The sequence below is a fragment of the Trachypithecus francoisi genome, unplaced genomic scaffold (genome assembly GCF_009764315.1).
Source record: "Trachypithecus francoisi isolate TF-2019V2 unplaced genomic scaffold, Tfra_2.0 Lachesis_group18, whole genome shotgun sequence".
Lineage (NCBI taxonomy): Eukaryota > Metazoa > Chordata > Mammalia > Primates > Cercopithecidae > Trachypithecus > Trachypithecus francoisi.
Window position 1 is genome coordinate 27,871,275 of NW_022681463.1, and position 27,375 is coordinate 27,898,649.

The window sequence follows — 27,375 nt, forward strand, 5'->3', positions numbered from 1 at the left end:
AGTACTAAACACTCACCTGATATCCTTATCGACATTTGAGCCATCTTTGCAGTTTATGTCAAGATAAATGGCGTTAAGATGGAGCACTCAAGAAGTTTATGATATTCATTAAATTCACCTTGGTCTGCAGACATCTATAAGTACATATTTGTTAATCCATTATGTGCTTACTGAATACCAGGCACAATTCTAGAATATGGTGATAGATACAACCATTATCCCACTATCTGTTTGTTTGTTTTTACTATATTTATATAGTAAATACTAAATGAAGCATTTCCTATTTTATTTACATTGTATTTGACCAATTAATTAGAAAGAAAAATTCGTGGTCCAAATAATTCTGGATTAATTATCTTTCATGGAATAGAAACAATATTTATAAAGAACAATGCAAATGTTGTATGATGATTTTCACTAAGACCTTTTTATTAGGTGTGAGTACCAGCTTGCTGCACTTCTAATATCTTTCAAGATATTAGTCTTAATGTAATGAAATTTCTGTTCATTAATTGAGAAGTTAATGATTTATTTATTATGTTTATAGTGGACTTGTCATTACTACCATTTTAAATTTTAGTCTTTAGAATTCTGTTTGTAACCCTGTATAAAGATTCCTCTAAGCATCTGAGGAGGCGCTCAGATTGTCACTGAGACTAGTAAATAGCAGTAGTAATGATATTTGAAAATGTTAAAAATATAAATACTTTTATTATTGGATTAAAAGTCAAATTTATACTACAGCAGATAAAAGGAAATTAGAACAACTTATATTATTAATCATTAGGTATAAGAGCAGTTGCTACATTTAGAATATTAAAATGGTGAATGATGTATTGCATATTTATTGTACCTTTTCAAATTAATTCTGCAAAAAAAGACCAAAGATCTTTAGTTATTGTAAGTATGCTCAGTATTGTTTGAATTGAAACTGAAAGAATGGAAATTACCTCACACATAACTTCAAAATGTGTTAAAAGCAAATAAAATAAGCAAATAAAAAATTATCTAATTTAGAAAGGTAGCTCAATTTTTTGAGAAATACTGATGATATATCTTGTTAAATGTACTGAAAGCTCAATGTGATTTCAAAAGGTAAAAATATGTAAGAAAGTAAATAAAACTAAACTAGTAAGTTCTTTGTTTTTCAAAGGCGTCGTACTTTTAAAGTTGCCATTAATTGTCTACAAGCAATTATTTCATTTTGTAAAATAAAAATTAATGGAGAAATTAAATAATATGTTTTGAACTAATTATTTTACAAATATTAGACACATACACAGTAAGATAAAGATGTTTTCTCTAAAAGATATAATCATCCCTTTCATAGGTGCATAATGTAAATAACCGTAATAATTAATTATCGTTTGCAGATTTTAGAGTCATAGTTGCCATACACCTAGTAGATAGAACTTAAAATCTAAATTTATTTCAGCTGTTCATAAATCAAGTAAATTGGATTCATTTTTACAAATTGAAATTAAAGCAGAGACACAAAGAAAGTTGCCAAAGACAAACCATCAATCTGTGCTGGACAAAGAAACATAATTCAGAATAACAGAATCACCATTTTGACTTTTAGCCATTGGCTATCATTTGATAAAAATAACAGCAAATACTTTGCAACTTTTATTTCCTCATTTGAGGCACAACCTATACTTTCAGTGAGGCAAAAAGTTAAGATGATGACTAAACCAAATCGACAGTGAAAAAAAAAATCCAACTAATTATGTATTTATCTAGAAACATATATATAGCAATATATAAAGCTAAGTAACATTTTGTTATAAAAATGATAGAGGAAATAAAATCCAAAATTATTTTAGATAGCACGTCAGTTTTTTGTCTCAAGAAAAAAAATCTTAAAAGGAAAGAAACATATTTGGAGAGTTTGAGAATTTCATTACATTATCTTTTACTTCCTGTAGGTATATATTTATTTACAAACAACCTATCATGGTTGTTTGTAAAATAATGGGTAGAAGAATATATTTTTGTTCAAAGACATTGAAAAAAATGGCCATTCTGTCTTTTCCCATTTAAAAATCTTTTGGTCCTACTTCTGTTGGGTCAGATTCTTCAGGTTATACCTGTCATCCTAAAAGTGATTCTCATGACAGTTGATGTTTCACATATTTCCAACGAATTGGCCATTTACACTCTTGTCAAGTATATGAGCAGTTGAACAGTTTAGGAAAAGCTTCTGGTGTATGCTGCAATTATAATTTCCCTTCTGTATTCACATACCTCTTAAGTTACTGCTGCCACTTCCCTTTTGATGTTCAGGGGCTGTGAGAGACAGTGCATTTTACAAAATCACCTAAACAGGAGTAATTTCATCTCTGGGAGACTCCAAGTCACTGTAAATGGTTAACTTTAACACATATATTTATATTTCAAACACAATATTAATATACACCAAACCAGCCCCCCTTTTCATGTAAAATTATTGATTCTTATGTTTCTTATATTTAAGTTTTATTTCCTTAATATAAACCTACATAGAATTTGCTACCTCATATGTCACATATAAAGCTTTGATAAACTCTGAGCTCCCCAAGAACAGTACCTAAAAATTCATGATTATGATAGATACATTTTAATATTAGAGGAACAAATTTCATTTAATCATGGTTGAAAGTTAAAATACAGTTATGGTCTAGCTAGTAATATAAAAGTATTTGAAGTTTCTAGGTTAAAACAATATGGAAATACAGAAGCTATTAATCTAGCCTAAAATCATCTGAATTCAAAAAAAATGTTTTTAAGGAAATAAAGCTGATCTGATCAAATAAAACTAATTTTTCAGGAGTTACCACGTGAGTCACCAGTTGGCAACCAAGACTCGTAATGTTTGTAAACACGCAATAGTGGCATTTTGTAAACTGTATGACCTACCCTGTCAACAGAAGTGTGTAATTTAAAATATACTAAAAAAGAAATTGTCACCTTTATGTTTTAGATGTTGTGTATTTAAAATTACCAATGAATGACAAATTCATAGTGACAATTTAAAATCCCCATCCCCTTATTCACATTAAGTCCTGCTCACATAGTTCTTGATTGCCATGTTAGAAATGGAGTTGTCATATTTTTATTTTAATAATGTGGGGGATATCATGAATTTGACTTAGGATATTCTTAAAATTAATTTGTTGGCAAAATAAAGAGATGTATCACCTTCTTCTTTTTTTTTTTTTCTTTCAAAAAACAGGGAGGTTGGGGACAGTGGTAGAATGATTCAGTTGTGAGAATTAAAGGCAATGATAGAGATCATTTTCTAAATGTCTGACCTTGGGCACAGAGTTTCTAAATGAAGAGACTAAGCCAAAACCATAATGGGACAACAGATGACTCAAGTGCATGCTATACAAAAAAATACCTTCTCTGGGGAAAAAAATCTTAAAAGAAGATGAAATTAGTTGTTAAATTAAAAGTCAGGCACAGTGAAAGCCATATGAAATTAGTAATTTCCTAAAATGCTTACTTTTACAGAAAGACCCTCTTTACTTTTCTGTGTGTGTGTGTGTGTGTGTGTGTGTGTGTATATATGTATATATATAAAATCTTGGAGAGGATATTTAAAATTTATAATCTGGATACTCAATAATTATCTTTTAACTTTCAAAAAACGATTTCCAGTGAAACACTACATTTTCATCTAAGAATTAGGAATCTTTCATTATAACTAGGTAACGCATATATCATTATACTGATTTAATGCATTTAAATGACAGTCTGGTGAATGATTTTGAATATTCTCTAAAATGACTGATTTCTGGATCTCAATATTCTCATTTGGATGCACCCATATATATGCTCATGGTCACTAGCTTTAAAATTCTGGGGATGATTATAGATTTGAGGTATATCGTTTGAAGAAACATAATTACAACTTAACTAGTGGTAGTTCATAACTTCATATTTTAATATCTGATACCTAAATGCTAAATGAAGAGAAAACTGTGAAGAAACCCTATTATATGTAATGTATGTCTTAGGAAACTTTAGCAAGGGCAGATTTCAGCTATATAAAGAAAAACATATACCATTAACTGTGTATTTTGAAGTGCAGATTTAAAGTAGATATTAAAACAGAGGATTTAAATGAATTTGATAGCTATAAGTCTTTCACTATTAGAATTTTCAGAGTGATACACCCTTTTGACTTTGGATGTTAATATAGCAAAAAATATTCTATGTTTATAAAGTTAAAAAGCAGAATTTTTGTGGATAATTTATGTAAATATATTATTACAGGCGAGATAAATTTATTGGTCAAGTTTTCATTTTTATGTATCAATTTTTATATTTAGTATTAAAACTAGTCTGCATGATGCTGATAAACTTCTCATGTATGAAACATGCTAGTCAGAGTATTATAGTATCCTAAAAGAAATTTGCTAATCAATTAACCTAGGGTTACTGACATGCTTCAGATTTTATTTCAATAGGCAGGTACTACATTGAAAATATGCAGAAATTTTGGTTTCAATATCCATTATTATGTATTGTTTTTAATGAAGTATACAAGATTTTTGAAAAGTGTGGTAGTTAAGAATGCTAGAAATGATCACTAGTGGTAAAAATTAATTTGTGAGTAAAAGTCTAAAACATGTACATTCCAGAACACCAAAATTCACAGAATTTTGCTACTTGCATAAATATATATGAATATAATATGATTCAATATTGAAGTATTATAATCAAGAAAGAATTGAACTTGTATGGTAATGTCTTGAAATAATTCTTTAAATATACAAATTTCAAATAAGCTTGTTTAATGTGGACCAGGTATAAATGAGTCTTCAAAATAAACCCACAATGTCATCTGTGCATATGTTAAATTAAAATTAAAATCAACAACAAAAATGAAAAACATCCTTCAAAACAATGGTTCATAACTTCCACTTTTAGAAACATGAATTTTAAAGTATATATATGCTTATTTTATAATATAATATACAATATTTCTTCATGATTACTAATAAAGATGCCAAAAAAAGACCTCAGTGGAAGATTTCCGTTCAACATATCTCTGTGACTATTACTTGACTATTACTTTCTTCTATAAAATGACTTTCCTAATATCTAATAAAAATGTATCTGACATACTTAGCATTGTTGTGCAATAGATCATAATGTTTTGTTTTGATCTTTTGTTTTGGTCTCCAAAAAATCAAATTATTTTATATTTGTATTACATCAACTTTCTATAAAATATTTCTAATTTAATCTTCTAAGATTAAATTAAGATTCTAATTTAATCTTAATTAATATTAAATATTAATAAATATTTAATATTTAATATTTATTAAAATATTTCTAATTTAATCTTTAATTTTTTAAGGAAATAGCCTAAATATCTCAAACTTGGAGTTTAATGTTGTTCTTTTAATACTAGCACAGTTTTTATAATACTAGTACAATTAACATGAGAAGTATTTGACTTGTGCCTAGTAAGCCATGGTCTGCTAAAACCAGAGGAAGAAATAAAAAGTACTGTATTATTGTCACATTAAAAAATTTTACTCCATCAGATTTTCTGTCCCCAAACTAACATTCCTAAAATATTAAAATAAAAGGTATAATCTGAAATCCTTGAAAATATTAAAATATAAAAAACTTGGGGAAAATGTGTATGTAATGACTCCTTGATGATCCATCTAATTTTGTATGTCATATACATGCTACATATATTCGTGGAAATATATATGGTTATAGAAAGGCATTACATCGAATTGAAATTAATAATTATAATGTACAGTTATTATATCAATGGATATAAAGTTTATGAGGATATAGATGTTAGATACTTATTTTTAGGCACATGACTAATGTCTATCCAACTACTTTAATTTTATTCTCACATATTTATTTGCAATAGTGGAGAATCTCAAAGGGTTTGTGAAACTTATGCATAAATAAAACTGTTAATATAGTAACAGTTTATACTTTTGCAACATTTTATTCTATTTGAAAATTAATTAATTAACTGTGCCTGGTCCTATTATTTAAATCTGCTGCTTTGATGTTTCTAGTTCCTTTTTCTGACTGTAAAATTTATTCTTAAAAGTAGTCATTCCAGGTATCTTGCATGCCTGCAAATACCTTAATTTGGAGCCGTCTTAAAAGTACAAGAAGAGCACATTTCCAAATGAAGTGACAGAATATTTGTGATCTGCTGTACTATCATTAATCTGGAGTCGTGTGACTTTGGGAACCATTGATGGAACTCTTGAAATTAGATAGCCAGCTTTTGGCATTTCAAACTAGGACTAAACTATTTTTACTCTTTCCTTTGCCTTATTGAAAAATAATGAAGAAAAAAGATAAAAAGAGAGAAGGAAGAAGGGAAGGAGGAGATGCAAGGAAACAAGAAATAATAGAATGCAAAAAGAAAATAATAAATATTAATTTGAATATTTTGCCAACAAAACAAGGTATTAACGCACATGTAATTAATACGTAAGGCCAGAAACTGCGATCTTGGATTAAATTCTTAAATTGTAACTTTTTTCACAGTACATGTGGATGTTTTCATTATAAACTAGTTTGATTTTCTTACTAGTATTGAGGAAACAGTGGTGAGGAACAGACAGAAGTTCCCAGGAAATTTTTCAAAATTTTCCACTTTTCATGTGTAAAGGTGATAATCTTGACTGAACAGAAGACATGTTCCAAGTTGGCTATCTATGCTAAGCTTCATAGATAGTCAGCTATCTATGAAGTTTAACTTATGCTTCAATCAATACTTTAGCTGTAAATGATTTTTTTATATTAGCATACAAATTATCTACATTTTCTTGGAATATGTTTATTTTCTCTTATATAATTTAAGTATTTATGTCATAATCACATAGACATTGAAATAATATTTTGTAATATCTACCTGGAAATATATGAGATTTATGCAACATATTAAGTCGAACAAGCACAAAGAGTAAGCTTAATTTGCATCCAAAATTTAATTGATGCCTGAAACATTACAGATTTTGTTCCCCAAAATTCTGTGAAGATAATTTGCAGGGTTTCTTACTCCAGTCATATACTACTGATATGCTCAGTCTAATTATCTACTCAGTGAACAACTTAAATCAACCAAAATCCAACATTCAACACTATACCACCTATATTCTAATGTGTAAGTTAGTGTATTGGCAGGAAGCCATTGGTAGGAGAAACAAAATTCATTTTTTAATTCTGTGCAGTTTCATGATTCTGAGATAAGGAAAACTTTTTCACATTTATGAAAGGATGAATTTACTTTTATCTTCTTAATACAGTGGGAAAATATACAAATTAAGGGTAACTTTAAAAAATCGATCTATAAATGTTATTTTCTAGACTAAAATAAGATATTGGACATCTTAGGAAGGGTAAAGATAGAAATGAACTACCTAAAGGGAGTATATGTGACGAAAATATGTAAAATAATGCTGGTTTTACAATAAAATTTTGCAAATCTTTGAAAAATACATCACTGAACTTTCTTTGAAAGTTAGTTATATTGTCCAGAACTGTCATTAATTTTACGTAATTCTTATCTTTTTGTTTTATGCATCAATTAAGAAATAAAAGTAAGTTACATGGAGGATTCCACTTTACATTTATATTTTATAATTTATAAAACTGTCATACCTATATATAAGGTTGAGGAAGTGATATTGACATTAAAAAAATAACTGCCTGCTACTATGAATAACAATCACAATTGTGAAGTCAAATGCTAATTTTTTTTTCTTTTCTAATCCTGGATCTAATATACAGGAGGTAGATGAAGAGCAAGCAATGCACTTTTCTTCATGATAATACCATGGCATTATTGAGCTTATTCCTTTCCCCTTTGAAAAAAAAATTAGAAAGGAAAATGTTGCAAAGAATATGAATAGCTTACTGTACTTGGTCAATGTAGCATTACACTTTTTTTTAATCTTCGGGGAAACTGGTACCACCTGTTCAATCTGAATTCAAGTAGTTACTGTCAATTTTCTCATGGGTGAATGCTGCCTCTTTGTGGCAGAATGCCATGGAAATTGTTCTTTAAACACAAAGTTCATGAATGGCCCTTGATATTGTACAAATTCCAGGTGAGATTATTGGGAGATCTACCTATAGCAATGAGGCACATAATTGAAATATTTCTTATCCTTAAATTATAGTCTAAACTCACTAGAAAACCTTATTCAAAGATGACGAGGTCATATCCACCAACATTTTGAGCATTTAGAATACTGATCAACTTTAGATAAGGAATCCATCATAATTGTTGAAGGTAGTTTTACACAAGTTAAAAATATGAAAACTATGGAAAACTGTAGACTGAATAAATAATACTGATATGACAAGTACATTATATTAAGAGAAAAGTGAATATGCAATATATTACTTACCATGCACCACGTAGCAGATGAATACTTCAGTAAGGAAACAGTTACATAATTGAAAATATAATAAACACATTAAGTGACACATTTAGAAAACCATACTTCCTGAACCAACAAAGGCATACATTACATATATATGTAATATATGTTATATATATATATATATATATGTATACTTTCAAATTTTGCTAATTAGGGGAAAAACATTTTGTATTAGGAATAAAGTTCAGGAACTATTTCCTAAATTGTTAATGGTGGAGATTCTATCAATCACACATAGGTAAGTATTTTGCACCTTAAATAATCATTACTTCCATCCCTCATATTTGACATAGTTATCAAGTGTTTATTCAGAAACTATTTAAAAAATTACATGTGCTGGGATACATATGAGACTGTAACAACAGTAGCCCCATCTTACAGAGATCCTGTTTGTCATTATCATCATTGCTTGCTGCCCACAGGGATAAAGACATCGTATAGAGACTTGTACAGTCCATGATTTGGTCTTCTGAGGTGCCAGTACACGTGGATCTGTACAAATACAACTGGGTTTGGTTAAACAATCGAAAATCGGCTACAATAGTAGTCAAATCAACATGTCATTTTGGTTCACTAATAAAAACAACTTTCAAATCTTTTCTAATAAAACCCAAAACTTTGACGCAATTCTCACTGGAATGGCCCAATTAATTGCCCTATTTTTTTTTTTAATGCATTGGGATACAATCAGATCTTTCTTCTTAAAAAAAAAATACAGATTCAATTGGGTGGATTGCATTGGCTTTTAAAGATTTTGCCATTAAATTCTCCATATTTTTATGATTGAAAATGCCTTCCTGATACCATATCAGTTTTAGAAATGCAGATCCTAATACAGTGCGACACCTCTGCAAAATCATAGGCTAAATAGTGAAGGAAAGAGGAATGCTAAATGTGCATATAAAAATAGGTGCTACAATAAAATATTTGTATATTTCATCAATAAGTTATTTTGACTAATCAATTATGGATCATATAGCTCTGTAATTTTAATGATTTGTCCACATCTATGGTGATCCTTTACAGGATCACAATACTTTTTTTAAATTCAAATGTCCAGAATGCATACAAACACATCTTTTAAAAACAAAGAAAAGGAATGAGAAGGGAGGGGAGGGAAGGAGAGAAGGAGAGGGGCGGAAAAAGAGAACAAATTTCCTATTAAAGTTGGGGTGTGCTAATTTCTCCACAAAAGCCAGTTAGACCCACCCATGGCTTAAAAGGGGAGAAACGGAGGTGGGGCGGGGCGGGGGGGAGGAAGCAAAAGAGGAAGAGTAGAATCTATGCTCTGCCATCATCCACCATTCTTAGCACTTCCAACCACTACAAAAATGACTGCGGCCTTTCACAAATCACCCGCGCAGCAAATTGCCCTCCTTAAAGCCCTTCTCCACACCTGCCCCACACGCAAGAAGAGAAAGTGATGTGCCCAGTTTACACAAATGTTTCCCACGTGTAAATTTTAAAGGAAATTGCACACCCTTTTCGTATCTTCCACCGAAGCTGAGAAATCCCGTGCCAAGGCACTTCACCCTAAACGTTGAAACAACACAATTAATCAAATGTGTTCACCGTGTGTGTCGGCTTGCTTGTTTGAAATGCAAAAGCTCCAAGGGAGTTTCTTTGCTTTTAGAACTGACTAAATGTGGTCTGTTTTTCCAGCACTTCGAGGTAGTCCGGCTCAACGTTTAGTTTTGCTTTTAACTCCAGATATTCGTTCCGATTGGGTTCTACAAAGACAGCACTCGGGGGGCTGTAGAGCACCGGTTCCCGTAGCCTGCTGTCCCCTGCCCCCGGATGCAAATACTGATGGGGGCGTCTCAGGTCATAGTTGGGGGAGAAAGTGTAAGCAGCGGGGCTGCACGGGAATTTGGGATATTCCGGGAGGCTATTGCCGGCGGGGGTGGTGGAGCAGTGTTTGTCTGGTTCTAAAATGCCCCTGTAAAAGCGGTCGGCGTCCTGCACCGGCGACAGCAGGTCCTCCCGGGGCTCGATGGTGCTGACGCTGTAGGCGGGGCTCCGCAAGTGGTGGCTTTCCCGCCTCTCCTCCTCCCCGGGCTGCAGCTGCAGCTGCGGCGGGGGCTGCTGCTGTGGCTGCTGCGGTGGCGGCGGCGGCTGCTGCTGCTGCTGCTGCAGGTGATGGTTGCTGCTGTAGGTGACCTTGAGCTCGTGCAGGTCTTTGTAATCCTCTACGGAGTTGCCCTCTCGGGAGCGGTAGATGGGGTTTTTGCACATGTGGCCCAGTGGGTGGGGGATGTATTCATACACGTGGCCCGCGGGCGTCTTCACCTTGGGCAGCGCGGGCCCGCGGTGATGCACGTGCGCGTGTGGGTGGCCGCCCGCGCCGCCTCCGCCGCCGTACACGCTGTACTGCATGTTGAAGGAACTCACGTCGGAGTTGTTGGTGCTGGTGTGGTCGCTCTGGTTCTTCTTCCTGCGCTTCATGACCAGCACGAAGAGCCCAGCGGCCACGAAGACTGACATGATGAAAACCAGCAGGAGGCTGAGGATTAACACAGACAAGGGCACCGACGACGCCCCTCCGCCTGCGCCCAAGCCCGCAGGGGCCCCGGTGCTGTTCAACCGGACCGCAGGAGTCACTGCGCTGGTCCTCGCAGGGACCTGGATGGAGGAGGGAGTGGGCGTGGAAACCACTACATCTGAATAGTCAGGGCACAGCAGCTCCGACTTAATGGAGCGCATGTCTGTCTCAGCGAATTTCTTGGGCGCCTTACAGATCACCTCGTCCACTAGGACGCCCACTTTGAGCTGCTCCACCCACAGCTTCATGCCCACAATGTCGCAGGTACAATCCCAAGGGTTGTCGTGCAGGTCGATTTGGATGAGTGACTTCAGCTGGTCCAAAACTCCACTCACCGGCAAGGAGGTGAAGTGGTTACTCCTCAGGTTTAGCCTGAGGAGGGTCAGGCCAGAGAAGACGCCCGAGGGCATGGCCTGCAGGAGGTTGTTATTCAAGAATAGCAGCTGGAGATTTGGGACCGGGTCAAAAGTTCCAGACTGAATCTCGCGAATGAGATTGTACTGGAGGAAGAGATACTGCAGGCTCTGCAGGCCATAGAATAACTCCGGGCTTAGCCTCTCGATCCTATTGCCATTCAGGTACAGGCGCCTCAGGTTGGTGAGATCCCCGAAAGCGCGGTCCTGTATCATCGAGATGCGGTTGTTCCCCAGGTGCAGGAGGTCCAGCCCCGTGGCCTCCAGGAAGTCTGTCCTGCGCACGACAGCGATGTAGTTCTCTGTCAGATACATTTTCTTGGGATTGTAGGGCTTGGGCTGCAGTTCAGCGATGCTCTCGATCTTTCGCTCCTGGCAGTTTACGTTGAGGCCCAGATCAGAGATCTGCAGGTTGCAAGTGCACGCGGTGGGACACTCCAAAGGCACCGGGGATTTGGTCTGATAGGCGATGCTGGGGCCATAGTTGCTGTAGCCCAAGTCCTTGGAGGGCTGCCGAGAGGTGGGGCGCACCCTGGGCTTGTTGGGTTGGCGGGTCCCCTTAGGGGTCTTTAAAGGGGGTTTGTAAACAGCAGAGGAAGAAGTGGCCACAGAATTCACTGAGGCTGGGGTGGTGTGTAAATACCCCGTGGTGCTCAAAGGCGTCTGCGGCCTCATCTCATAGTCAGAAATAAGTCTCCTTGGGCACAGTTCCTGCTTGGATACTTCATCCAAGTCCCTGCCGTGTAAGCGGAAGGGGGTCTCACAAACCACATCCCCCACCAGGGCTGAGTAGGAGATGCTGTCCAACCAATCCTTTAGAGAGATCAGCTCACAAGAACAATTCCAAGGGTTTTCCTCCAGCTGTAGCTCCACAACTTTATCCATGTGCTGTAAGAGCCCCACGTAGGGCAGAAGTTTCAGCCGGTTCCCCCGGAGGTCCAAGTGCGTTAAGGGCACAAAACGGAAAAGATTGTTGGGTAAACTGGACAAAAGATTGTCATTGAGGATAAGCACCTGCAACAAATGCAGTTTCCCAAAAGCATTGGGTTCAATGACGCTGATGTAATTGTAATCGACCTGTAGGTACTCCAGGTTCTCCAAGCCAAGGAAGGTATCATCTCGCAGAAGTTCCAGTTTATTATTGTTCAGATGCAATCTCCTCAAACCCCGTAGCCCATGGAAAGCCCCGGTCTCAATGTCCTGGATAACATTGCTACCCAGATGCAAAATTGAAGCCCCAGTGTAATTGACAAACTCATTGGGATAGAGACGGTTCAAAAGGTTTCCGGACAACAAGAGGTGGTAGATTGGGAAACGGGGAGGGCTAATTTCAGAGAGACTGATGATCCCGCGGTTTTCACAGCTCACAGTTAAAATGCCGTCCTTTTCCTCACAAGGACATGCATTGTCACAGATTTCCCCATAATAATCGATGGTTTCTGCACAGGAAAGGACGAGAGATGTTACAGCAAACGCTAGAGTCTGCAGCATCCAGCTATGCATTTTTCTGTGAAGGTCCTGTTCCAAAGTTACTGGGGGGCAGCAAGTGTGCATTTTACCTCCTGTAAGGGAGAGAGAAAACAAGGAAACAATAGAATATGACAAAAATTTAAGGGATCAGTCAGAAAGTCTCTCTCTTAATATTATTACTCTAAAACCCAAAAGGAAGAGATATAAATGACACACCCCTCCAAGTGAAACATTGACATTCTCTAGATTTTATTAAAATCTATTACACATTTTGATTTAAAAGTTGATTTCATTATTTTTTTTTTAATGAGCACACCACAAATATGCTGCTCCCTACAAGAAAAGAGCAGGTTAGATAAAGTCCCATTTTAGTTTTCTCTGCTCCCCCCTTTTCAAAACCAATCCATAAATATACATAAAATGGCTGTCAGTTCAGTTTCATGGTTCTAATTTAAGAAAAAAGAAGCACCATTTTACAAGGTTCCCCACCTCACCTATACCCAGCCCCCTCCCCGCTTTCTTTCTTTCAGAACCTCTTCAGTTAACAGTTCACCATGAAGGTCTCTTATTTTCACAGAGAGGCAAGGAGCCAAGACACTTGGGGTATTTTAAACCATCGCTAGAAATGCCACGGTGAGAACCTAAAGGATACTTTTCAGAGGCAAAAAGGGTGTAATATAATGCATCAAAGGAGCCCCAAGAAGCTCTTAGATCACCAATTGTCTTCCGGAGCTTTGAGTAAGGAGAAAAAGGAGAACGCATTTGCTTTGATGGTGGACTTCACTACCACGCTATTAAACACATCAGCGTCCTAATTGCATGCACGGTGCCACTTAGCAGCGCTTCCCTGAGAGCGCCCTGCGACCACTTCTCATTGATCATGTCAGCGACGCTACCAAACCGCATCTTTAAGCCACTGAAATAGTTCTGCACGACGGATTACAAAGAACTCAGCGAAGATATCTGCAATCTCTGAATACCTCCTGATGCCTAGAGTTTAAAAAGGACGTTCCTACCGCTGACTGGGAATCAGTAAACCAAGGATCAGTGCCAAAGTCTCCCTTACCTTGGGCTCCGCGTCTATTTGCAACGGTAATAGCAAGGGTTGCACGGAACTACCACCTCGACAGCATCCCCATCTTTGGAGTTGCTTATTACATTTAATTGTTAACGCTCCCCTCTCTCCTTTTTTTAATCTCAGGGAAAGGAAGCCTGGGTTGATTAAAAGGCAAAATAGAGGGGTGGGAGGGAGAACTGTAAGTGACTTAGGTCAGTTATTTAATATACGAATTTCATCTCCCACAGGAATCAATGTGACCCCCTCCCCCCCTTTTTTCTTGCTCTCTTTTTGTCCCCTTGAAGGCTTCCTTCCACTTCCTACTTCTGATCAACAGCAGCACTCTTAAAGGAAGGACATAAATGGAATGAGCGTGTGTGAGTGTGTGCGCGCGTGCACGCTGCGTTGGTTAATGGGGTGGGGGACATTTGATAGAAATGCTGGGCTCTAGGAACCTACGCCTTTTCTCTGGTCAACCTTGCCTTCGCCTCACTACCGAAGTCTAATATCAAATTGCAACTCCAAACTAAAGCCAAGATGTTTCCGAGACAGCGGTTTCAAGCCTGGAGACCTTGCTCCTGATCCCCAAGTCGACTCCAGCCCGCGTTATTAAACACCCCTGCATTCACACGCACATGTACCAGTGTGCCTGCGAATCATTCACGTGTGGCCACCCAGACGTGTCGAGACGAATCGGAACCATAGTGCATAAACCTCGCAAGTATCCCCGACCTCCCAACGCAACGGTAAACGTCTCCCGTCTTAAAAGCGGCAAAAACATCCCCAGTGAAAGCAAAACGTTTACCTTGAAATTTCAGTTTTCCGCTGGATCAAATCCGCACATCCATTCAGCGAGGTTGGGTCCCCTCCCCCTCTCTCCCTGTGCTTCCCCGCCCCCATTCACCTCCCACCCCATCTGAAAGCCCATTGCAAATTCTGTCCAGCCAGTATTAAACTCCAGCGTTTACAACTTTAATTCAGTTCTAGTTAGCAAGGAACGAAGAGCTTCCTCTCAACCCATTCCCTTTCCCCTCCTCCTTGCTAGCGAAGGAGACCAAAAATTTGAGAAAATAAAGTTGAATGAGCCTGGGAAGGCTGACATTCTGACGGGGAAACGCACCTCCGATGGAAATTCGCGGGTGCGCTGAACATTCTCAGATTCTCAGATTTTTTTTTTTTTTCTGGAGGGCGGGGGCGGGGGGATTATTCATTTTCTCCCAGAGAATTTAGATACTGGATCACCGCCCTGTACGTCCCCGCATTAAGCAGCATGGAGCCACTCGGACTGGAGCCCAGCACCCAGGCCGAACCGGAGGCTCCGGGCACAGCTGCTCAAGCGGCCGCCCAGGCAGAAGCACCCGGAGTTCCAGGACGCGAGGCTCCCCCTCCCCCACCCCGCCCCAAAGAGAAGGAAGGGAAAACGGAGGAAGAAGGGGAGGGAGGAGAGGGAAAGAAAGCCACCCCACCACACACACACACACACACACACACACACACACACAGACACACACATGCGAACCTCTTTTGCAAAGTAAACGATAGACTTACCCCGTCTCACATCTCCAAGGCCCACTCATCATAGCCACCCTTTAAAAACACACACATACACAAAAACCCTCTTTGGGGTATGCATTGGGTTTCTCAAGCCCAGGCAGGGCCAGGTGACCGCGAGCAGCTGGGTCCCAGAGGCTGGAGGAAAGAGGCGCCCGGACGCCTCCAGCCCGGGGCCGCCGCCGCGGTGGCGACCGCGGGTTCCGGGGCTCCCCAAACGACTCTCCCCGGTGCTCTCCGCGGTAGTTGGAGCGGGCAGCAGGGTTGGGTGGAGGGGAGAGCGGGGGGCGATCTGGAGCGGCGGGATAGGAAGGCAGCGGGAGGGGGCGGCGGAGGTCCGGCTGGAGAGGCGCCTCGCGGTAGGGGCCGGGAGCCGGAGCCGGGCGGGGCGGGGAGGGGGAGCTGCTGGGAGGGGAGGCACGGAGCGGGAGGAGGGGGACGCGGAGAAGACTGCCAGGCACCGCCGGCCCGGCCAACGTGACGGTCAGCCCCGCCGAGCGCTCGCACCCGCTCACACTCATGATCACTCGCACACTTGCTCCAATCCGTGTTAAGGCGCGATCGCGGGGTCCCTGGCAGCCTTCGCTGCACCCTCCCCCAAGTGGGGTACTCACAGTTCCCATCTGCAAAGGGGGCAACTTTCTCCGACCCAGCTGTGGCCGCCGCCCCCTCCAGCCTCCTCCAGCTCCTCGCACCCTCGGGCCTGGGTTCGCGCCGGCCGGCCCTCCCCTCCCCCCTCGGCTCTCCTCCTCGCGGTCTTCACCACATTCCCCCCTGGTCAGTGGCGCACGCCCGGGGACCAGCCAGAGGGAGCGGGTCGCGGGGGTGTGCATGCATCTCCCGCCTTCTTCTTGCAGCGCACACTGTACATGGTAGTGAGGGGGCGAGCGAAGGTGGCACCGGCCCCTCGGCTGCTCCAGCGAAGGCGGCGGCTGCAGCTCCTGCTCTGTCCTCCGCCCCCAGCGCAGCGGCGACCACCTAGTTGGGATCCCGCCGCCGCTGTCCCTGCGCCGATTCCGCCGCCGCCGCGGCCCCTAATTAGTATTTGAGAGGCTCCCTCATCCTTTCGGCAGTTTCATCCCTCACGGTATTTGCAGGTTTTTTTTTTTTTTTCTGTATCCCTTCCCCAGATGCGGCGCACAATCGTCATTATTTGGAACTCTCTATCACCGACATCCTTTGGGGTTTCTGGGGAAAGAAGTGGGGGGGGGGGCGGGCAGGAACCGCGTCGTTCTATGCCTGTGGCTTGTCCTGGCAGCACGGTGGCTCTAAAAAAAACTCCGAGAAAGTCGCGTCTTCCTCCCGGTCGCCGAGGAGGTGGCAACGCGGAAAGCAACTCCGGGTCTCTGAGACAGCTGCTCCAGAGCGGGTGCAGGGCCCAGTCCAGTGCACTTGTTTATTGTCGCGCCTCTGGTGCGAGCCAAGCTGCAGCAGACATGGTGGGCCCGGGGCGAAGCGGGCGCTCGGTGGCCGATAGATGGCAGCCGAGGGCGAAGGCGTCCCTGGGCTAGGGCGGCGCAACCGGAGCCCCCTTGGATGTCACATTCGTAGGAGACAGAGGAGTCTTGGACCATGTGCGTAATACGAGCGTGGGACTGTGCAATTCTTGGATTGGGAAAGGGAGGAGTGGAAATAACCCCGGCAGTGCCAGGTTTGCTGGTGGTCAGGAACAGATGATTCCAGCCCAGTGCTGATCGCCTGCCTTCCTCCTGCCATTTAGAATGCGGCTGTCTCATGTACATACTGTTAAGGATCCTGGAAAAGGGAGTGGTTCCTCCTAGCTGCAAACAAGGGCGCTACTTTTCTCTTTTTAATAGAATTACGTTTTATAGGTGTGTCTAGGCAACACAAGGGAATGTGAAAGACTGTCAGAGGGAATGTTTTTGAATACATTTGGTGTGTACCAAAAAGCTGGAAAACCCCTAAGTAAATGCAGTATCGATAGAAAGCGAGTTTCTTGAAGAGTCACCTGCTAAACTCCACTAGAGTCATCTCTACAGTAAGTATTCTTGGCTCTTTCCATGAAACCAGACACTTCCATTCCCCAAAGGGGGTCTTTACATTCATAAGACATGTTTTCAATGTTTGTAATATTAGACCTGCTGTTCATCAAAGGTATAAAAGTTGATCATCATAAGTGACTCAGTGCAGACTGAGTGCACATGTGCCTGTTCCTTTGATAACTATGTAGTTAGTTTCTCCGTGTAAATATATTTTACCCACTTTATTTTGGAAATAATTGATATTGTTTTATTCTTAGTAATATTTGGGATAATACGGTGTTATAATATTCTGGTTAGTCATGTTTAATATTAATATAGAGTCCGATAGTATGTCTATGTTCTGAGACGTATATGTATCTCAGGCGATGAACATTGCAGTCTCTTGAGGTATTGCAATCTTTCTTGAACTTCCCCCTGCATATGTTGTGCAAATATATATATATATTTACTTTATGCCATAATTACTTTATTTGGAAACAATTTTGTTTGAGTGTGGGTTATATTCAAGGGAGAGGAAGGAAAGAAGTAATAGTAATTTCAGATAATAAAAACAAAGTCTTGTAATGGAACGTTTTATTAAATTTAGAAACATTTGACCTAGGAATGATAGCCACTAGCTATAGATATATTGCATAAACAAATATAACTTACACTTCATCCACAAAAGACTTATTTCTGTATTTTTTATTTAGTCATTAACTTTTAACACTATATAAACATTTTAGAAAATTTATTTTTAAGTCTAAAATCACTTCTATATTTTCAAAATGAAAATGTAATATTTAAATTTAAAATTATATCGGAATTACAGCCAGAAGCCTTTGGAATATAACTGTTGAGTCTTATCAGAAACATAATTTTCAATATTGATTAACTTTGTAGAAGTCCTGAAAGGTCCTAAATTGTCTTAATCGATTATTTATTTTTTCAAAATAGCTTAAATAAAGCTATTATATTTTATCACTGTTCTAAATCTTCATAATTGCATTCAATATCAAAATTTAATTCATGGTTTTGTATTATTTTTATTTTAAATACTTATTGTTCTAATTAAAGTAAATGTTATTCAACTAAGAAGTATTAAGTATGTTTGGAATTAGTTTAAGTTACGGTTTTGTTGGAAACACTTATGCTAATAATCTAGTTTATCTCTTGTTGTTCAAATAAGTAAATGATGAAAACTTTCTACCATTAACTCAACAATGAGAGTGGCCCCAGAAGCCACCATTACCTTTTGCCGCTAGGTGTCTCTGTAAGATGCTCTGCAAGAGAATGAAATTTTAGAAAACACTGTGACATGAGTTCAGAACAGAACACAAGAGGGAAAACATCATAGATATAAGGAAAAGCCTCAGTTATTAATCTGTTTCTTTATTTGCATTGAATGTTGACTATTGCTTAGAAAATATATAAATGAATTACATAAGAGTGCTCAAATATGAGCAAAAGCTTTTACCTCACATGAGCAAACATATCTATGTTTTAGTCTATATTAAGCAACATATGGTCATATGTGTACACTTGCTTTCAGATAGCACTGAGATACTGCACTTAATTACATAGATACATTTGGCCATTGTAAAATTAAATGATTGATTAAATATATCTCCCCAGAATTAAGTTTATTAATATTAAACATTATTTGATGGAGTTGGATGTGAAAGTCACATTTGTCCAAATGTTTGCAAATATATTTTTTATATTAGAATTATCTATTGAGAGAGTATCATCATAAATGCATATCATGTAGGAAATATATTTGGCAAATATATTTGGCATTTATACTGCAAATGTAATTGTCATGATCAATTATGGCCATAATTTGATACCTGCAAATTTAAATTTAAATTTAAAACATAAGTAGCATACTTGCCACTTAAAATTGACCATATATTTTTGTAAATTTATATTTATTAATTTCTAGAATTATTATTTTAGTGCTTTATGAACACAAGAGAAATTCTTATATTAAGTACATTTCTTAAGATAACACTTATCACATTTGTGTATCACCGTGTGTTATCTTTAGAATATTAAAATGCTTAGTCAAGAATTATGGTGCTTTAAGAAACAATCTAATGAGGACTATAAACAAGGAAATTCTTTATTAATCATTGCATGACTTCATAAGTATTGATCAACATCTATCTAAAGCCAGTAGAGCTTGCAATTTTGTTGTTATTGTTGTTGTTGGCCTAACTGGTGAGTTAAGATTATGGAATTCTAATGCTAAATTTCTATTCCTCCATAGTAATGGCTAAGAAGTCTGTTCAACTCAATTTAATAAATGACACATTTTTCAAGTCTAAGATAAGGGGCATATGTCTTTAAAGTTTTTGAAATTGAAATTATATGTATATATCACATTCTTATATATAATTATATATAATATATGATATATATAAATATATATGTCTTACATATCTGAAAGGAGAAGATAAAAGTTTCTCCTGGAGGAAAATAATGAGTCACCATTTATGATTGTGTCTCTATGAAATTGCTAAATTAAATTAGTATACAGCATTTGTCTTTGACATTTTGTCTAATACATTTAAAATTAAAAACAAACATCATGCAGTTATAATTATCAAAGTAAAAATGGCCAGCAAATATAATTTTGCTGAAATTATTTATTCACTTATAGACTTAATTATTCACAATCTTAGAAATAGACTCTCAGAGGCATTACAAAAGAATATACAACAAATAGCCAATTTTCTTCCTTGCCTCATGCAGTTCCTTGCACATACACTCTGATATTTTTTGATATAATTACATATGAAAATATCCTTTTTGGATAACCAATGGGAAATATCTACAAAAATATATCTTTGGAACACTACTTTTTCAGAAAGTAGCCTTCAGGTGTACCAAAGTAAGATATATAAAACACTATGTCAGAAGGTATTATTTGTAACAGATGCTTGCATGTGAAAATGACTAAGAACAAGTTAAATGTCCGACTCACTGAAAAATCATACATGTCCATCTATACCTTAGAATACTGTTCTACTTTAAACAACAGTTTGTATAGGAATATTGTTTTGCCATTTCTAGGAGTATATATAACATTACCTATAATACGTGAGAGGCAGACTTTTTTCTGGAAAGAAATTAATGCACACAAATCCAATAACAGTGTTTACCTTTTGGAAGAAGACTGGCACCTTAAATAGAATGGGAGTTTGTTTTTCATCATATGCTCTTTTCTTTACTATTTTTGTTTTTTACTGTTTTGGTTTCTACTACATTTTGTTCAATTTTTACATACACATTCCCAATAAAAATTTATAAAAATGTGCACTTGAAAAATAAGGATATTTGGAAGGGTGATTTAAGAGCTTAGGAAGAGTTCCAGATGATTTCCTTAAATTCATCTCTATCCCATAGTTCCCAAATGGTTTTATTGTTCATGACACATTATTATCACTGGAGACACTGAATATATTTCTAAATATGAGTGTCAATTAATTAGTTACAATAATTTTTCATCATTACTCTTATGTGACATTCAATTCTAGCTACCAATATCAGCTAATAGAATGGTCATTAATAAAAGCTAGCTTTGTTATCTTCACTATTCAGAACCATGCTGTGTGTTGGGAACATCAGTTTTATTTGATACTCTGGTGAGTGAAGAGGAGGATGAAAATGGCTCTGTTGAGAAGATAAGTGATTGCACTTGAAGTTGTCAGCAGCTGTTCTTTACTATTTACTGAAGAAAAGTGAGTGTAGTTGTGACATTTTAAATATACAAACTATCATCAGACCCTGCTAGAACAAAGGCTACTGCCATCTGGCTTATACTAGCATTGAAATGCACACATTCCACTGGAAATGAAGCAGTTTCATAATGTAATCAGATTAGCTTTTCTATGTAACTCTCTTATTAGTGCTATGATTTGTCTCTTGGGACCCATTGGTCCTTGGTTCTCGCACATCTCTAGTCATTTTTAGAGAGTAAGTCTAAATAGGCATTATGTTATGCCTATATTTTCTGTTATTTCTGTTTTTTTTTTTTTACAGAGAAAAACAATTAATTATCCTAAAACACAGTTAAATTACAACAATTTAAGAAGAACCATTGCTAATGAAAAAATATCTAAATTGACTGTACTACATTCAACTTTGCCAACTGGAATCCTTCATTCAACAGAAGACTCTCATAATCTCTTCATCCCCTCAAAATGAATCAGCCTTTTCCCCAACTCCAATGCTTTGGTTTCCACTGCCCTTTTATCTGTCAGACTTTTCATTTTTCTTTTACCTACTGTTCTAGAGAATTCTATGTAAGTCCTTTCTCCACTTGAAAAAATCTTTCTTATTCTTTCTAACAGTGAAGACTTGCTTATCTAAACATTCCCTTGCATTTTCAAACACTTGATCTGCGCAATGTTCTATTTCTTGCTTAATGTGTATTTTTCTTCCAGACTACATTATCATTACTTATTTTGAAAACAGTATATGGTATCCCTTCAATAGCGAGAAAAATGAGCTCCAGAAATCTCTTTGTATACACAAAGTACTTGTTCATTTATGAATTTATTAATTCAACAAATATTTATTTAGCACCTAAAAGGTGCTAGATCCTATCTCTTGTATTTGAGATGAAAATAGTTGATTCATATCAGAATGCTTACAGAGATGTTTGACTTTTTGTAAATTATCTACTTTCTCTATCAAAAGTCTCTCTCAAAATTAATGAATTACAATTTATGCAATAAAATTATATTGCATAAATTGTATTCTTGAATAAATATTTATTGTGGCAGATGTTCAGCAAACCTCTACAAGAGGCTGTTCAATAGAATTTTCTAAGATAATAGAAATTAACTGTATCTGTGCAATACAATGTGATAGCTATTGGCCAAATAAGGCTATTGAGCAGTTGAAATGTGAATGATACCTTTTGGTAGGTGGTAGCTTTAAAAAATGAAATGTGGATGATATGGCAGAGGAACTAAAATTTTATTGTTATTTAAATTTGATTGATTTAAATTTAAATAGCCACCTGTGGCTAGTGGCTACCATATTGGACAGTGCAGGTCTAGAATACAAATTCCTAGAGGATTGAAACTGTGTTTCTTGTGCAATTTCTGGGATACCTTGGAAATTCAATCAATATGAACAGCTGCACTCATAAGTAATGATGGTGATTATGACACCCTCAATAAATAAGGGCAATTATGATTCACATTTGGCAAGAGGCCTGATTTGCATTCTGTTTAGGGTCTCTACTCAATTCTTTCAAATTGCATTCAATTGAAGGCCTCTACTATTCTTTTAAAGATTTCAAGGCACTTTACAAGCATTTCAAAATTCTTCATTACACGCTTATTATACCTCTATAAAGAAAGAAAGGTAGATTATTTTAAATCAATAGAATTTTATTAGAAGATAAGTGCCTTTTTATGCATGGCAAAGTAGTCTCTGAAGTACTTTTCTCTAGATCACACTGTGGGATGTTAGTAGAACTGGAAAAGAAAATACCAAATCGGTATTTTGCTTCAGGAATTATCTAGGCTAGGTTTTGTGTGTCAAAAAGACTCTAAAAAAACTGCACTTGAATGTGTGTATTCCATCTATTTTAATACCAAAACATGATTTTAAAGTTTAGTGTTGTTTTGTACAATTGGAGTGGACAGAGTTTGAACAGCAAATTATAATTAACTAATTCACAGAATGCTAATATGGTCTCTAATTTCCATGAAAAGCTCAATAAACCTCAGTTTTAATAAAATGACATTTATAAATCTGATACAAAGACATAATGACCTGATAATGAGTCCCATTCAGAAGTTATAATTTTTTAAGGTTAGATTGTGTTTTTCATCAATCTATCTAAAATATTCATCATATTAGTGGCCTTTATTTCCAACAATATGCTTCTTCCATAGACAAAAACCAATATAACTTTAAAGGAATCACACATTGCTTAAAGGCTTAAGTCCAAAATAATTAGGAAACCACCAGGCCTAGTCATCAGTAAAGTGTTTCTCCAAGACCTTGAATTCATTCTTGGCTCTGGCTTTGTATCATCTGCGCCTCTGCATAAATGAAAACATTTCCTCTGGGTAGATGACAAAGTTAATGTGCTATGTCTTCAGTGGACTATATAACTATCACACTGGTTAATCAAATAATAAATACTAAAATGTAAACTCCTTGGAAAAATATAATACAATTATTAATCTGGTACAGGCATGTTGGCTCACTCCTCTAGTCCCAGCACTTTGGGAGGTCTAGGTGGGAAGATTTCTTGAGGCCAGGAGTTCAAGACCAGCTTGGGCAGCATAGCAAGACCCCATCTGTACAAAAATAAAAATAAAGAAAAGTAGTTGAGTGTGGTGGTGTGCACCTGTAGTTTTAGCTCTTCAGGAGGCTGAAGTAGGAGGGTGCCTTGAGTCCAAGAGTTTTAGGTTGCAGTGAGCTATGATCTGGCCTGGGAGAGAGAATGAGATCCTGTCTTTCAAAAAGAGTTTTTTGTTTTTTTAAAAATAATTATTATTAATCTTAACTTACAGATTTTAAGTTATTGTTTTTGTTGTTGTTGTTGTTGTTTTGAGATGGAGACTTGCTCTGTCACCCAGGCTGGAGTGCAGTGTCGTGATCTCGGCTTACTGTAACGTCCACCTCCTGGGTTCAAGTGATTCTCCTGCTTCAGCCTCCCGAATGGCTGAGACTACAAGCACATACCACCATGCCCGGCTAATTTTTTTTTTAATGTATTTTTAGTAGAGACGGGGTTTCACTGTGTTTGCCAGGATGGTCTCGATCTTTTGACCTTGTAATCCGCCCGCCTCGGGCTCCCAAAATGTTGGGATTACAGACATGAGCCACCACACTCAGCCCATTTTATTCTACTAGTGATCTTTATTTAAACAGATATTGGTAACTGGATGGTAAATTCATGAAAGGTTACCTCTGAAAAACATACCTGTGCCAGCTCAGTTTTTATTTAATATTACATGATGCATTTTTATTTTTCGATTAAAAATATTCCATCAATCTAACGAAGATTTTTATAGTGACACAAAATTTATAGTTATTCTCATGTAGCATGCTATGATGTATGCTGCAATTTTAATTGATTATTGTAATTCTCAATGAACAAATAACCAATTTTGATTTAAATCACCAGTATGAGATGCATGATTCATTCTAAAATCAATCTAGATCTTCAACTGTTTTATTATATGAGTAGTGACTGCTATGCAAACAGACTTTAACCATTTAAACTACCACTTATTCATGACATCTGAGTATTTTCATATTTAAAAATATTTCACTATAGCATAGATACAGTAGCATTTAATAGTAATGTATTACGTAGAGAAAGGCAGGCCTAAATTCATTTGTCCTTCATAATAGGAATCCATTTGACTGAACTTTTTTGATATGTAATGTGATGATTTTTTATCTTTTCTGAGATGAAGTCTTGCTCTGTCACCCAGGGTGTAGTGCAGTGGCGTGATATTGGCTCATTGCAACCTCCGCCTCCCTGGTTCAAGCAATTCTCCTGTCTCAGCCTCCCGAGTAGCTGGGATTATAGGCATGTGACACCACGCCAGGGTAATTTTTATATTTTTAGTATAGATGGGGATTCACCATGTTGGCCATGCTGGTCTCAAACTCTTGACCCCGTGATCCTCCTGCCTCGGCCTCCCAAAGTGCTAGGGATTACAGGCATGAGTCACAGCGCCCGGCATAATGTGACTTTCTTCAGCTACGGTTAACACAAGCATTCACAGGCAATGCACACTTTATTTATAATTCAAAGTCAAAGGTAAATAAAATGTACACATACATACATGTAATCATTTACTATTACCAGATATTTTATGTAGATTGTCTCATTTTTTCATTTCATTATTATAATGATTTCATGAGATGTTATTATTACTTACAGATGAAATGCTGAGTTTCGAGGTGGTTGTTGATATTCCGTATTTCATACAGACAGTAGAGAGCAGACTATGCTAGGAATTACACAAACTCTCAGTGTCTATTTGCCTTACCTATGTTAGTTCAAATTAATACCTTTGAACTTTGTTATCAGTTAAAACAAACAAAAAGGTACATTGATTTTCAGTAATTAGTCTCCATAAGAATACTTTCTAAGTGATTCATCATTTCTATCATGTCAGATATATTATGAGAAATGAAACAGTGAAAATACATTTCAAAATATTAACATATACTATTGCTCTTTTAATTATTATAATAATAAAATTGATATTAAACTGATCACAAATATATTTATAAATAGGCTGTTTCTATACGGATCTAACTTAGCAATATCAAGGATATTATTAACTACCAGAAATTGTTAGAGTAATTCAAATATATTACTCTAACAAGTTAATAAAATTAACTTACAAGTTAATAAAACAACACTTGCTTGTATACATACAGTATGCTTTTTCCTTATGTGGAAAATGCAAAAATAGTTTATTTGAAGGGGAATCCCTTTCATGCTTAAGTTTAGGCACATAAACTCATAGTCCTTTCTGACATAAATATGTTATGTAAATAATTTTAAATTGAGAATTTTGTGACGTATTTTCTATTTTTTTCAAAAGTATACATGCAGTAAGATAATCCCATAACTAAGTTTCTCAATAATTAAAAATAAACTTATGGTAATATTAATCACAAATGACTAATAGACCCTATAAATAGCTAAATTTTACTCTATTTTTAAACATCTGACAATCTTCTTGAGCATCGATGTCATGTAGTCCAATTTTGTTAGGAATATTAGGCATGAGTCTCCATAAAACTCAAAAAAAGAGTGTTGGTGCATATCATTATTTCCTCAATAAAAGTATAATCATATATGAAAAGATTTGACATAATCATGAATCTCCAAATACTGAAATTTTGTAAATGTTAGGTTCATCACTGACTACCACCTCATCTATTTATATCAATGTTGAAATAAATACATGTATAGTAAAAGAAAGCACAAGTATATCTCCACCTTAGCAATTCATGATATTTCTGACCACCTTCTCCTAATATGCACTCAGAGAGCTGCAGGGGCACTTGAGAATGCATCTTGGAGCTCTTCCAGAAACTCTGAGTCAAAGAGCAATGTCTGCATTCACAAAGAAGCATTCACAGCTGTCAGAAGTTAAATGTCCATGAGACTCCTAGTACAGCTGCAGTCCTTCCAGTACACTGACAATGACTGTGGAAACTAGAATTTCATAACTATTTTTTTCCATGGGAAAAATATCACACAAGAGTGATTAATCTTGGCCTGGCAGATAATAAATAATTATCCATTCACAGCACATGAAGCATCATTGTCCTTAAAACATTACTTTGCCTGCAGTGTTTTTGCAGCTAATTTCCACTGCCAGAGAAAGTACTCTTGCTGCAGTAAACTGTCAATGAACTTCTTGTAGGCAAACACCTGCAGATACCTGCTGGCAGCTGGTACATAATATTTAGGATTTCAGGAACTGCAGCATAAGCCAAACCCATAAAGCAGTACTGGGTGGGAGTGAGTGTGTGAGGGCACGCATGACTAGAGGAATGCACGCATGAACAGGTATTTTTGGTTTCTATTTATACTTGATAAAGTGAATAGACCGAATTCTCTTCACAATTGTGTAATATAACTGAGCAGACTAATACAAAAAGCAAGCAACATTTGCAAATAAAGTTTTCAATTTGAGATAATGTATTCCAATTTATTATTAGGTCTTTTCAAGACCAATGATTACTATGTTGAAAATATTTAACCATATGCTCTATATGTCCATAGAGATAACAAGTCATCCACACTTTGCATTCCTTTTTGGAAAAAAAAAAACTTAATATTCTTTTAAAAATAGTTCTGAAGAATTCTAAATGAGATTTGAAATCTCTGTTTCTGTAATAGTTTAGGTGAGGTCCAAAT

General features: G+C 37.1%; 1 protein-coding gene and 1 long non-coding RNA gene across 2 annotated transcripts in view; one reads left to right on the forward strand and one right to left on the reverse strand.

Moving 5' to 3' along the window:
• Positions 1-8,712: 8,712 nt before the first annotated feature.
• On the reverse strand, positions 8,713-16,173 carry SLITRK5 (SLIT and NTRK like family member 5). The gene is made up of 2 exons (XM_033177438.1): positions 16,077-16,173; positions 8,713-12,946 (listed from the first exon to the last, which is right to left on the reverse strand). The coding sequence occupies exon 2, from the start codon at positions 12,936-12,938 to the stop codon at positions 10,059-10,061; it is 2,880 nt and encodes a 959-aa protein (XP_033033329.1). The 5' UTR covers positions 12,939-12,946; positions 16,077-16,173; the 3' UTR covers positions 8,713-10,058.
• Positions 16,174-17,333: 1,160 nt separating this feature from the next.
• The window catches only part of LOC117063634, a 239,123-nt gene continuing 229,081 nt past the window's right edge, over positions 17,334-27,375 (forward strand). The window contains exon 1 of the long non-coding RNA XR_004429022.1: positions 17,334-17,461. This is a non-coding gene — a long non-coding RNA (uncharacterized LOC117063634). The remainder of the gene's footprint in view (positions 17,462-27,375) is intronic.

Coding starts and splice junctions, on each gene's coding strand:
- SLITRK5 (XM_033177438.1), bottom strand. CDS start 12,938: ATGCACACTTGCTGCCCCCCAGTAACTTTGGAACAGGACCTTCACAGA.